Source organism: Asterias amurensis, chromosome 20 (assembly GCF_032118995.1).
Source record: "Asterias amurensis chromosome 20, ASM3211899v1".
Classification (NCBI taxonomy): domain Eukaryota; kingdom Metazoa; phylum Echinodermata; class Asteroidea; order Forcipulatida; family Asteriidae; genus Asterias; species Asterias amurensis.
In genome coordinates, this window is record NC_092667.1 from 2545427 (window position 1) to 2560561 (window position 15135).

The following is a 15135-nucleotide window of genomic DNA, read 5'->3' on the forward strand; positions in this document are numbered from 1 at the left end:
AAAATGTCCGACAAAAAAACCAAGCCTTATCACTTCGAACCGGCTGTGCTCAACCAGAGCTCTTTACCACTGCATTCCATTACCTTTTTTTTAGAAACTCGAAACGGATGTTCAGTATGAAATCTAAATGCGGAAATTGCATTTCACTTTTTTATTTATTGTCAGGGAGGTGTATAGTTTCGCTTCCACTCTTTACAAGAGGGTTTAAGTTAACCCTGAATTTCATTTAAAGGCACTGGACATCTTTGGTAATTGCCAAGGACAAGTAATCTCACTTGGTGTATCCCCAACCTATGGGCTCAATATTTCTCAAAATGTTTTTATATAACTATCAACAGCTCTCCATTGCTTGTTACCAAGGAAGTGTTTATGCTAACAACTATCTTGAGTAATTACCAGTAGTGTCCAGTGCCTTTAAAATAAAATATGTTGGTACTATAATTGTCTTCCTCCTTGGTACTATTTAGATGGCACTTTCGAACATGACAATATGGGTGTTAGAAAGCTGTTCTCTCGTGGAAATGTGTTGTTTGAGAGTGAAGAACAAAAACATAACCCGTGGTCGTCGGCCGGGAGGTTAAACCGGTGAGGTTAAACCATAAACACAGGTAAACAGTTATCCATCATGACAACTCATCTACCAGCGATTACATCGGGGCAAAATAACACCGGAAACACTTCGACCCATTCTGGTCAACTAAAAATAGGCCCAACTTTGCGGGTTTGTTGGTGTATTTGTTGCGTGACCGCGAGGACCTCTCTGCATCTGGAACCATCGAGTATATATAGAGCATGTATAGAGCAAGGACAGCGGAAAGAGTCCTCGGAAACTGTCCCTCTAATCCTTGTGTTGTAATAAAAACATCTTTATGGACATTCCAAGAAAATGATGCCCTTAACAGATTGATAGTTCCTCGACCATGAAAGACAGCACGCGGGGCAAATGAGCACAGAGCGGGAAGATGCTACCCCGCTAGCTGCTTGTTAGTTGACCCATGGTTGACCACACATGATTCTTCCATGAAATGTTGTCTGCGGCCGACAATCATATTTACGTTAAATAGTCACATTGATTGAAGTTATAACGCTACGTATTTGTTGAGATATAGGCATACATCATAATACGAAGTACGGTTGAATAATCAACAGCGTTTAAAGGGGTGAAGTGGTGTCCACTATATGGCCTTAGTTGTATACAACCATCATGTGGAGTAAGAGTCGAAACGTGGAGTTAAACCAACGTCGTCCACAGAGAACCAACGTCAATTTATCAAGCACAATAATATACAAATGCTGTATGAAATCATATCTATCAAAATAAAAAGTCCAACAGTTTTAAAACCAACAACTGACTGGTACTGAAAGGACACCTTATTTTATACTTGTGAAGACGATTAGAGCATATACTCGAAACGTCGAGTTAGGCAAGCACCCAACTCATGTTTCCAAAAGGGTACTGAACCCAACCCCTCGTCGGCACTAGACAAGCACCCCATGTTTCCACAAGGGTGCCAACCCAACCCCTCGTCATCGGCACGTACTGGACAAGGGTGCCAGCCCAATCAGACAAGCACCCAACTCATGTTTCCAAAAGGGCGCCAACCCGATAAGACAAGCACACACTAATTTTTTTCAAAAGGTACCAACCCAACCCCTCATCGGCACAATACAAGCGCCCCATGTTTCCACAAGGGTGCAAACCCAACCCCTCGTCACCCCTCGTCATCGGCACTAGACAAGCAGCCCAACTCGTGTTTCCACAATGGTGCCAACCCAACCCCTAATCGGCACTAGACAAGTACCCCAACTCATGTTTCCAGAAGGGTTACGTACCAACCCAACCCCTCAGACAGACATCGCCACTAGACAATTGCACCCAGCTCACTTTTCCACAAGGGTGCCAACCCAATCAGCAAGCACCCAACTCATGTTTCCACAAGGGTGCCAACCCAACCGTCCGTCATCGGCACTAGACAAGTACCCCAACTCACGTTTCCACAAGGGTTACGTACCAACCCAACCCCTCATACAGACATGGGCACTAGACAAGCACTCATGTTTCCACAAGGGTGCCAACCCAACCCCTCTTTGGATAACATTTAATATCCTCACGGGTTCTACTACACATGGCTCGAAGCAACAAAATGACAACTGATTGAGGACTAGATATCCCCACTGATCTCAATGATATCCAGCTGACTCATCGGGTTAAAAGGTTTTACAGGGAGGGGGCGGAAACGAGAAAAGCCCCTCTCACTTTCAAAATAGAATCCACTTGTACACAAGTCTACTAGACTTCTAAAAAGTGCCCAAAGAAACAAGCTACAAGTTACACAGTTGAGATATCGTTTTTCAAACTCACTTGTTCACAGTTGCTCACTTCTATAAAAAAAAGTGCAGAAAGAAACATTCAAGCTTGGGTTGAACAGGTTGGGATATCGTTTTTCAAACTCGCTTGTACACAGTATACACTTCCAAAAAGTACTTCAAAGAAACAAGCTACAATTTAGTTGGGATATCGTTTTTCAAACTCTTAACACACTGTTACAAATAACTTTTTGTCTTCTAACGTAGGTACGAATAGTACCGGAGTCATGTAATTGTGTATACGCTTACATGGAAGGGGCGTAACCACTTACAGGGAAGGGGGCGTAACCGCTTACAGGGAAGGGGCGTAAGCGGTTACAGGGAAGGGGCGTAAGCGGTTACAGGGAAGGGGCGTAACCACTTACAGGGAAGGGGCGTAACCACTTACAGGGAAGGGGCGTAAGCGGTTACAGGGAAGGGGCGTAACCGTTTACAGGGAAGGGGGCGTAACTGCTTACAGGGAAGGGGGGCATAACCGCTTACAGGGAAGGGGCATAAGCGGTTACAGGGAAGGGGCGTAGCCGCTTACAGGAAAGGGGCGTAAGCGGGTACCAAATCTATTCCCTGTCTGGTGATACTTTTTAGAGCAGATTTAAAACGCTAAGATGAATTTGGTTTCATTGCAGGCATAAACAAACTGCTGGCGAAGTAGTTAAGAAAAGTAAAGCTACATGCAGGTGATATGAGCAACAGTTTTTCAAAAAGTCTACTGCACTGATTGTCTAAATCATTTTCAAAAGCTGACTGAAACTGAAACAAGTTGTCAAATTCTCTCAAGAACAGTTATGCAACACTATAGTAATTATTTGATAACACTGTTTGCTTCTTGGTTCTAGATGGTTCTAGTGTCTACATCTTATGTAGTTTTTACAGCCGTGTTTTCTCTAGAGCTGTGTGGCATGTTGTTCCGTTGATTAGCTTGTTTGTTTCATTTTAACCCCATCATCAATGTGTTGACACTGTAAACCGTGTTTGACCTCTAAGATATTGAACTCTCGCATACCACACGGGATTACGCGTGATGACTGCTCAGATGGCCTGTATCGGCCCAATACTCAGTCATGGTATACCGGAGGGCAACAAGTCTACTCAAAGATTTGATTTCGCAAAAATGTATTGCCAAATTTGTGAGGGAGGTGTGTATAAAAACCACCACCATATCTCCATGGTTTTACTGACAGCTCGGGTCCACTGACTGGGATTATCACCTTGCGCAGACCACACTGAAGGTGAAAAGTTCAAAAGACCACCGATTCCATGCTTTACGCGCAACCGCATGCACTTGGTGACCAATGATTTCACTTTGTATGAGGTAATTGTTAGGTGGAACAGTGAGTCAGTGTGTTAAATAGAGAACAATTATTGCAAACAAGCGGGTACTTTCTTGCAAAATTAATTTCTATCAACTGGAACGAGCCAGTCAACATAACTGCATGAAAGAACATGTGATACTGTTAATTTCAAACGTCGTACAGCATTTACCATGCAGGCCTACATGTGAATGTACTTAACCCCCCCCCCCCCCGCCCCCCATAAAAACCATGGCATTTCAGACAAATTTTCCCAAAATAAAAACATTTTCTCAAACCCTCGATAACCTGCAAACGTCGGTGAGCTATATTAATTTTGGTTTTACCCTTCCACCGACGTGTATTAGCGCTGTATACTCTGTACTTTCAAGAGAGTTCTGTGAAAACAAATCACCTGGCATATACTCGGGTGGGATTCGAACCCACGACCTTTTGCTGGGTTCAAATCCCACCCGAGTAATATGCCTATGATTTTTTTCCCGCAGAACTCGGGGAAAGTACCGATTATAAAGTGGTAACACACTGTGTATGGGTAAAAAAGCAAATTAATATTCCTTATCACGATGCAAATTCACCATCTCAATAAAAGTCAGCAAGTTTGTTTTCTTGGTTTTTGGTATACGTGATGGGGAGAGCTGTCACATATTCTCAAATAATCTCTTTCCTAGATCTTGTCTTTGGTTCAGAGGTTAATGGGTTATCTTAAAGGTATCTTAAAGGTACTATCAGAAAGCAAGTCACGCGAAGTCACGGTTTGAGGGAAAGGGTTTACTATCATCGATCCAATATGATTTACCAGTAACAGCTTTCATATCGGCTAGAGTTACAAACTGTCCCATTATCATCCAACTGACCGTGATTATAAGGAATACACTACGGGGGAAATATCGATAACTGCCCTGGGAGACTCGTTGGGTAATTCGCAGTACCGATTCTGTAGGGGTATTGGGGGGGGGGGCAATGGATGCATGGACAGCAAGGGAAAGTTACATTTACAACAGGTAGTGGCGTGTATTGACTAAAGACACTGTTCACCTTTGGTAATTGTCAAAGACCAGTCTTCTCACTTGGTGTATCTCAACATCTACATAAAATAACAAACCTGTGAACGTTTGAGCTCAATTGGTCGTAATGAAAGAAAAAACACCCTTGTCACACAAAGTTGTGTGCATTCAAATGCTTGATTTCGTGACCTCAAATTCTACATCTGAGGTCTCGAAATCAAATTCGTGAAAAATTTCTTCTTTCTCTAAAACTATGTCATTTCAGAGGGAGCCAATTCTCACACCATTTTATACTACCAACCTCTCACCATTACTCTCCCCATTACTCGTTACCAAGTAAGGTTTTATGCTAATAATTATTTTGACTAGTTACCCAACAGTGTCCACTGCCTTTAAGAATTACTGGCAGGATCTAAATAGTTTCTACAAAGAGCTAGTCCTAGCTCGATGGTTTGTATCACTGTTGGTCCATTCACATAACAGTGAACCAAAACCGTCCTTCGGTAATGCTGTAAAGTCTGGTACCTGCCCATATCACTTTTCAGACTGTAGTAATTTATGTGTGGGAAATATTAGACCTCTCACGAGGCCACATCTCACGAACTCAAGGAATTCAAAATAGTCAAGATCTAACCTTGAAGAGGATATGTGAGGAGGATATACGCCATACATTACATACAGTTTTAATAACAGTTGCGTTTCTAAATTTTCCGCAGTGGATGGAATTAATCATAAACAGAGATAGGCCTATTTATGAAACAAACTTCTCAGTCATTTATTTACGGAAGAATGTAAATATTAATTGCACTATGAAAGGAGATTAAAACATATAAGGCTTATTATATAAATAATATTTCCAATGTATGTGTACACATTGTGTATTCCAACCTTTGAACGCACTGTGAGCATCTTTGGAGACATCGTTGTTAATAAACATACATCGGGGCTGAAATTAACTGCGTGGAAAGTATGATCTAATTATTAGGTGACAACACAAATGTTTGGTTTACCATTTTTCTTTTTCTCACATCAGCCATCTAAGTCAATCAGGTTATCATTTTATATACTGATTTGGGTAATTATCACGAGTACAAATGGGTCTTTGCAACAGTACACATCATAATGGGTATAAGATGTTGACAGATTTGACAGATTCAGTTGATTTACCTGAAAACTTGGTTGTTTACCGGACCTACAATCAATAAGTTTGCTTAAGTCAGCCCCCCCCCCCTCCCCGCTCGCTGCAAAGAGTCGGGGCAAAAGTCAGGCCTGAAATAATCGAGGCCGCAAAAGCCCTGTTGCCCTGGTCCTGAGTTTAGTGCCCCTTCAAAGTTTCCTATATGGGCTTTAAAGATTTTCCGATGGAAGTGCCCTTTGCAAAATGAAAATGGCATTGCCCTCTCAAAAATGAAATACCAGGCCTGTATGGTTATTATGTGATGTCAAACAAACTGATGTTAGAGCTAATGTGAGTGTTAAAGGAGATTTACATCAACTTTTGTAAGAGTAAATTAATTTTCATCCTACGGTTTGCACACCATAAGGCCTAAATGTACACGACAGCAAACTCGCTCAAGTCGCCTCGGGGTCGATTGGTAAAATCAAAACGGGTAATAAAGCAACGCTAATTTCGGAGGCCCTCATTTGTTATTTTCTTGACTTGACACGTAAGACTGGTGGTATGAACTTTAGTATCGGGTGAACTTTAGGACTGAAAGTATTTGAAATAATCTTTGTCTTTTGAACCTATGCGTGACTAGTGCCAGGGGAATGTGATGAGTGGCCCGCGGTTGTTGATCATAGAGTTTGTGTTCCACAGGTCGAGCCAGGGGGTCGAGGTTGTTACACCGTACAGCATGCATGTCCGTACCGTTGTGAACTTTGGTGTTATTTGGGTAATAGTATTGACTGGTAAGAAAAGTTCCGGTGAGTCAAACTTAATATCTTTAGATTCTTCTGTTCAAAATATACACTTAAAAATCAGCCGTAAAACAAACCAAAGGTTAAACTGAGTATATTATTTAAAAGATGTAATAATTATTTGTAATGTTACTCTTGAAAAAGCTCAATAAAAAAAAATAGCTTCAAGACTCTTAACAATCAGCCGTAAAACAGTCCAAAGGTAAAACTGGGAAGCCTATTTATATATTAATTTAAGGATGTAATTATTTGAAAACCTTTAAAAAAGCTCCATTTAAAAAAAACATAGATTGTTATCCCGAACATCGCCCTCAAGTGGATGCGTTTTTATTGACAGTCCTTTTATAATTAAGTGTACATAATAAACGTGTATATTTAAACACTGTCCATTCATGAGTACGCAATTAACTGAAGTAACTACAGAGAGTAAACCAACGCATTACGAACAGTTCGTCTGGCTCCGGTTCATTATACGAATACATGTAGTATCCATACAGAGAAGACAATTTCCCGACCAGACAGTGTCTGAATTGCCGTTTTAACATATTGTCCGGTAAATTAAAGGGGTGCAAAGATGCTTAATTGAGCCTAACAAGGGGTTAGCAACTCAGTGGGGCATGGGTCCCCCACTACCACTATACTTATTACTAGATCAATTAGAATGTGCCGAGCCCCCTTTGGTTCGTGTTCATTCAAAATCCACATCTCTCAGAAGGGCCCAATTTCATAAGACCTATTTAGCAGAAAATACTAAGTAAACCCTAGGCGGTAGAAATAGACAGACAAATCATGTAAAATTTATGTGCTAAACGGAAAATGAGTCGGGTACCAGTCGCAACAATGCTATTACTTTATGGAATGTCGGCTGATACGCGTTTAGCAAATTTCTGTGCTTACAGGGTTAATGAAGTATTTGCTCTGGTCCTTTTTCCAGCATCCTGACCCAATGACCCCTCCCCCCTTTTAGCCACACCGAACCCACCCCTTCATTAGCCAGAGACCCGTCCGAAGACCAGCTGCGCCAAGTCATTACAGCGTAGAGGCACCAACATTCTTTATAATTAAATCGTGCAGCATCTCCAAATAGTAGGATTAGATTTATGGTAAGTAATTAAGGACAGATCGGGCACTGAAAACATCGGCACTCATCTTGAAATCCCTACATGCATAAACTCCAAGATCCGTGAATCCACAACGCCCCCTCCCCCTTCCTCAAGGATGAAAAACCAAGGAGTCCATGCTCCAGCGCAAACTTAGTGTTTTTATTTGATTTGTTTTAAGCGTTTCATAAACCGCTCTATGCCTTAAAGGTACTGGACACTACATGTATTTGGAATTACTAAAAATTGTCGTTAGCCTTTAACTGAAGCCTTTCATTCTGCATCTGAAAGCACGCCATGAGTAACAAGGGTGTTTTTTCTTTCATTATTTTCTTGTAAATTCGATGACCAAAGTGAGCAAAAGTTTTCACAGATTTTTTTATTTTTGATGCATATGTTGGGATACACCAAGTGAGATTGATAATACTGTTGACAATTACCAAACGTGTCCAGTGCCTTTAAAGATTTAAGAAAAACATGTGTAAAACACGAACCCCGCTTTCTCAGTTAAAACCCCATTACAATATGGCAAGGTTGACGGGAAAGTAGGGAGACGGTGGTGACCTTAACGACATCGGCGAGACAGAGAGGGGCTGATCTAACGGCTGGCCTTGGCGGACAGATGGAGCTATAAGACCCTAGGATGGATCGCTGATGCACGGCTACATCACCGTGGTTTAAAGTCACTTGAAACCTTTGGTAAGACCGGTATTCTCACTAGGTGTATCTCAACACAAGTCTCAACATATGCATAAAATAACAAACCTGTGAAAATTTGGGCTCAATTTAAGTTATCAAGAGACTAATGCCAGAAAAACACTCTTGTAGCTTTCAGATGCATAATAAGAGGCTTCAGCTGAAGTCTCTTGATATCTTGAATGAGAAATTATCTCTTTCTCAAAAACTGCGTTACTTCAGAGGGAGCCGTTTCTCACATTGTTTTTTTTTTTTGTTTACTATTAACAATTCTCCATTGTAAGTTTTTAAGCTATCAATTATTTTGAATAATTACCAGTAGTGCTCAGTGCCTTTAATACCAAGAATTTGTTTGAGGTCAGACTTGAGGATGTTCGGGCTGTAAATCAAGACAAACGTCCAGACAGACAGGTATCTTTCCACCACAGGGAGAATCGAAACGCATCACATCCTATCCTGTCTAAATATTACACCGTGATAATGCAAACCAAACATAATATTTTCGGAACACTCACGCAAAATATTTTCCAGTTGTAAAATTGCTTTCCCCATCCCAAAACTTGTATGCCGTTGTTACTATCACCATCCTAAATCAATCCTTTCCCCGAGGTTAAAAATAAAATAAAAATTTAGGGTAAAAGAGTCAAATAATACCCCCCAAAAAATCCACTCCCGAGTTCTCGCGGCTTATGATACAATTGAAGAAAGTTTTCTCGAGACATGGATTTGTCCACAAATCTTAAGTAAGCAAGGAGCCAGAGGGACTATTCAATGTTTGTTGTGCGTGAGAGGGGTAACACCACCCCCCCCCCCCCCAAAGGGGGTACCCTGACCCTCACATTCTGTATTTGTTACGGCATCATGTTTAGTTTTTTGATGGTGGGCGCTCACATCGGCACAGGAAGTGAGGAATTGTGTCCAGCTATAATCAAATCGGAACTCCACATTTAGTCAGCTATAAATACCCAAAATCACACATCTGGATTGCAAAAAGGCGTGGGTAGATATAGAATGTGTTTGGTGAACAATACTACATTGTTGGGGTAAGGTCAATGAGGGGAATATGAAAAAGTTTTGAAGAGCGATCTTCTTGGAATCTAAAAAAAATCGGCTTGTAAGACGACACGGTTATATAAAAGAGAGTAGCGACTGGTTGCATAAGTCTCATAGTTGGTCTACAGGAAGATATGAGCGTCAAAACCCCCATGAATGCCAGCTAAAAATAAAACTCTAATGCCCATTAAGCCCCAGCACATGTAACCACTTTTCAAACTTAACCGTTCCCTAACTAGCGTCACACTGACTTTCAAATTGGCTCTCAGTCTCCCACTCCAGTTCACCCAGTAAGAAAAAATACATAACCTGCACGGTGCTCTACGTGTTTTAAATACCGCTGTGTTGGTTCGATGAAAATGTTTCAGCGGCTAAAAATTGCAGTAAGTTTTGACGCAATCCCATTGCTAGTCGCATCAAGAGAAGAAGTGTCGAGGGTCGCGGCTTAATTCTTCAAGGCCCTCCTTGACAGAATAAGGACGGGTAAATACTTTCGTAACCTTCCCCGGCAGCAAAAGCAACATAAAACGCAAAAAGATTTTTTTTTTCCCAGGGGCATTTCATTTTCAACGGCTTGGACCAACGCCAACTAGTGTTGAACAGTCGACAATAGTCGTATAGATTCAACAGGCACATTGTTATCTACACAAGATGCTTACATGGGTGACAAAGTGGGTAAAAGCTTCTGACCTCTTCTTACCCTATTAGGGGCCTCATTCACAAAGGCAAAGAACGCCTTGCGGGAGGTCGCCGGGTCATGGGTGTGAAGACTGTACCCATTTGAACATGTTTGGGTTGTGTTGGGACAAGTCGTTACCACGTGCGTTCAATGGAACTTACAGTCTGGTTTTGAAGTCAACACACACGTTATTGAATGTACTATAGCTATATACTCAACAATGCATCGTATAACAGAAGGGAACCTTATGTTGTTCTTAAGCTATGTACATGCCAACCTTGATTGAAATTGAGCTATAAAATTTCAAACACGAAGAAGATTTTCAAATGAAGAAAAAAAACCAGACTGTTAAGAACCATTGAATGAGCAAAAAGGACTTTCATCATATTCAGAAGAAAAAGGATCGAATCGTGAGGGGGAAAGACAATCAGAAATTCAGAACACACATTATTTCTTGTTCAACCTTTTCACAGGTTTTCAAATATTATTAAGTTACTTCACCCACTCGTTCATTAAGTATAAGTTATGCGTACCAAAGTAGTATCAAATCAAACAAATCTACTCAAAATATATTTACAAAATATCATTACAATGTCTGGAAATATAAAAATGTTCTCGAATGTTTTTTTTTTTAAATTGTCACAAAAATTGTTGGTTCTTTTCGTATGAAAATTAAGAAATGTTACACCAAAATGGCTGCCTTACTAGCTTTTATGCGAAAAAGGAGAGAAAACAAGTAAGACCACAAGTGCTAACACTGTCGCATTTAAATTTTGAGCGTTCACGATTTCAAACACTGAGCGGTTTTTGACTGTATGTGATTGCAGCATGGAAAAACAATATTCCAATGTACATAAATACATGCGGCCATTAGAAGACATACATTTTCTTTAAACATTTATAAACAATAGATAGAGTCTACGGAAGATAATTTGAATGTACAAAATAGACACAAAATAGTATATTAAAATTAGCGAGGAAAATCTACAATAGTACAAATATACATAATTGCTCCTCTACAGTTACTTTTCATTTTTTATTTTCAAGTTTCGTTCTCAGTCATATTTTTTTCTTGTCACATATTTTGTATGTATTTGTCATCGATGTCGTAAAAACGCAGTTGTCCTGTTGTGTGTGTTTTTTTTCTTCAAAAAGCTTTTGACACAATATTGAAAATATCTGTATAATTCATTTTTGTTTCAATCTTCGAATTTCAAGGTATTTGCATCCGTAAATAATTTGTTAAAAAGTGCAGAAAGATCTTTTTTCAACATTTCGAACCATGGCCGACAAAAATTCATCAGGAGCAAAATAAGTAAATAAAACTCTGGCTTCTAACTGTACACAATTTGAACATAAAGAGGTATATTAACTATTTTGAACGTATTATACAAAATGTTGCATAAATAATAATTTCAATAAAATTAAGATAAAAATGTACAGCTTTTAACAAATAATAATATGACACAATGAAAAGTGTCCAAATTGTGAAAAAAAGGCAGACGTCGTCTGGCAATGGTCATTACTGGTACTGAGTTTGACTATGGGTAGTGATTCACAAAATGTTATGAATTAGCAGTAGAACAAAACACACAATACTGCAGTGTAAAATCAAAAAGGCAGTTAAAATAATACTAGTCAAAGTATCATCTAAAAAAAAACGTTAACACGCCTGTGGTTTTTTGTTTTTAAAAATGGTATACAAAAAAATGGAACACAAAAATACTCCGTTTTGATTGAGTTCAAGGATAAATGACAACTACAATCGGCACACACAACGGTTATACGGTGCCAAAGTCCTCGCGTTGTCTCAGCGATGTGACTTGGGGGTCGGGTCCCCTAGCGAGAGGGTTACCGGTCAGTTTAGTTTGGCTCAGTACAGTGCTATACGTGTCTGGGCTAAGGTGATAAGAAAAAGAGTCTACAGAACACGACTGGGTCAATATCCCACCAGCTTTTCTACTTTCGTGGAATAAATGAAAACAGAAACGACTGGGCACGTACCAAAGTTTGGCTAGCTTTAACGGTGAGGCAGCTGGTTATTCAAGGCTGGGGTTAAAAGTTTTGTTCAGATGTTTTTTTAGTTCGTACACGCTGAGATGAGGGAAGCAAAACTTGTGTCCAACCAATCTCCTTGAATCATCTCACTCACCTCTGGTGTCATGTAGTCTGGAAACTCGAAATGTGACCCGTTACTGCTGCAAGAGTCCAACGGGCTCAAATCATCCGCTAAGGACCCCAGGTCCTGAAGTGAACCAAAGTCAAAATTGGGCCATGTTGAGGTGAAAAATTCCTCCGTCAACCCGGCGAGTTGGCTGTTGGTCTGTGCGATATTCAAGTCTGTGGATTGAGTACTGTTGTTATTAATGACGGGCACAGTGGACGCTTGCTGCTGCGATTGCTGCTGTTGTTGCAGTTGTTGCTGCTGCTGAAGATGATGATGGTGATGTTGTTTGATCATAACTGACGTGATCTGCTGTTGTTGATGTTGAACTTCAGCTTGTTGCGGTTTGCTGCAAACATCAACATAGTCCTCGTACATACTCCTGCCATCAACCGGCGAGTCCGGCGTTGAACCGGTAGGGCTGGAAGGAACTTTAGCTGGCGGAGTAAGTTGCGTTGAGCCCAGATCAATGGCTTTACTTGCTTTGATACTCTCCCGGAATTTCTTATCGATGGTGAGTTTAAGTTTAGGGACTCGGTCAGCCTTGTTGTGATGATGGCGTGAGGAGGATTTGTTCTTATTCTTGGAGCTGTGCTTGTGTTTTGAGATTCCACCGTTGCGGGTTGGGTTCTCCTGTTTGGTAGTTGGCTTAGCTTTCTTTCTGGGACGGTACTTGTAGTCGGGGTACTCTTGCATATGGAGGAGTCGTAGCCGCTCAGCTTCTTCGACGAACGGATGCTTCTGGGTTTCGTTGAGTGTTTTCCACCGGCGACCTAACCGCTTGGAAATCTCGGCGTTGTGCATCTCCGGTGAAGTTTCCATGATTTTTCTTCTCTCTATCTGCGACCACACCATGAAAGCATTCATGGGTCGTTTGATATGTCCGTTGTTTGCCTTCCAGTTTGTCTGGCAAATGTCCTCGGCTATGTCGAGCGTTGACTGCTGGAGTTCGACACCGATCTCGATGCCTGCCATACTCATGTTGCTCCCCGATGCACTCTCCGGCGAACTCGGTCCGCTGGACTGCCCGCTACTCAGGCTAAGACTCTGTGTCTGAGGTACCATGGTTGTTGTATCCGTCTTCGGTATTAAACGAGACTAAGGTTGACTGAGAGGTAATAACGGTACAGGAATGAAGGTAACAAATTCCCAATTCTGCGACCACAGGTGAGAAGAAGTTATCAGTTCATGTAATATGCGTTCACTGATTTCAAATAGTTGCTCCGCATGGAGCGTGGTTTACGGAGCTATGCATCACAGAAGTTACTGATATTTTGTCTTGAGTCAAAGTGAGTATATACCAAATTGGCTGTTGAATTTATCTGAAACACCGACGTGCAGTGGTCACCACCAATCACCATTGAGAAAAGGCAATCTGTGCACAAACACATGCTATGCTTTCCGCCACTGCAAAAGGTCAGTGGGCGGAGCCTAAGGGATCATTATTATAATATAGAAGCAATATCGGTGACTCACGCTGGGTCATGGAATGTACGTACATGTGTTGTGTTCGAGCAGACGCTTCACGTTATTGTTGTACATGTGTGCTGACATGTACAGTATATGCACAGTACATGCATGTATATGCATGTATACGTGCACATGTACATTTTGTACAGTATGCCTTTTACAATACTGCTATACTTTATGTTCTATTTTACACTTCCAATAACCATTCCAATGTATTTTGACCAGTCCAACTGTCTTTCAACATTCACTTCTAATCACTTTACTCAAAACGAAACCTGTTTAAATCAAGTTATGAAAAAAAAACTTTATTTATTCCAAATCTATCAACGAACCAACAAGTTACGTTTGGAATTCTCGTTGACCAAGCATTTCTAAAGAAAACTCTCATTACCACACCCCTTTCCCTCACCTACAAGAAAACCCACTACCTTTAGAGGAACCCATCGAACTTCACTGCCCCCTTGCGGGTATAAACTTTTATTCCACCAGCAGAGCTCTAAAATTTGAGGGGCCATAAAACGTTAGAGTGTCTGGCGCAGGTGGCGTGGTGAGGGCCCGACGCCAGGCGGCGCAATAGCACACTGACGGGTGGGCCAGGGCATTCCATGGTCCCCCTTTGCTTGGGGTCAGGGCTAAAGGGTCAGGGCCTGAAATGCTTGCACACAAACAACTCTATCAAGGTAGTTTGTTACCTTATAAGATATCAGTCTAGTGAAAAACACATGGCTTGAAAAATCATCAAAATAGCCATTGGAGCATCCTAGCATTAGAACTGCTGTTCGGCTCGGCTCAGCTCAGTTCAGTTTCGGCAACTCACAAAATTCCATGTACGTTTAAGTCACGACTCGGATAAAGAAGAACATTCTGTAGGCCAGGTTATCCATAACGTACATTGTACATTCAATGATTTCACACAGCAACAAAATAAAACAACTCACAGGGCAGTCTGCTGGAAATTTACATCGACTTTTAGAAAATCTTCGCTTCACAAAACTAGAAACACCTTTGAAGCATACACAACGCGTGGAAAGATGGTTCCTTTTTAATATAAAACGATGGCAAAGGTATAGGATCACGAACCAAGTTCACAGTATTAAACATTCAAAGACTTAATATTAACAAAGAGGTGAAACCAGTGGTCGTAGAATCAAAATCTTTCATTATATCCACTTCTCTGATATACACACCAATATTTTCACCACCAGTACAGTCTATGTATATGCGGATAATTCCCCACACGTTTTCCCAACGGGTGTTCCAAGCTGAACATTATTGCACGATTAACATGTCAGTTATGCTTAAGATTGTAATTTACTCAGACAAAACTTTTCAATTTTCCCCCTGATTTGGGAGTGGAAATCAAACAGCCTTT

The 15135-nt window shown here is 40.9% G+C and overlaps 1 protein-coding gene and 1 long non-coding RNA gene across 2 annotated transcripts in view; both read right to left on the reverse strand.

The window, feature by feature from the left end:
• LOC139952245 (uncharacterized) overlaps window positions 1-15135 on the reverse strand; it is a 186496-nt gene that overhangs the window by 79747 nt on the left and 91614 nt on the right. The window lies entirely within an intron of this gene.
• LOC139952598 (transcription factor Sox-11-B-like) lies at window positions 10606-13614 on the reverse strand. The gene has a single exon (XM_071951784.1). The coding sequence runs from the start codon at window positions 13356-13358 to the stop codon at window positions 12210-12212; it is 1149 nt and encodes a 382-aa protein (XP_071807885.1). The 5' UTR covers window positions 13359-13614; the 3' UTR covers window positions 10606-12209.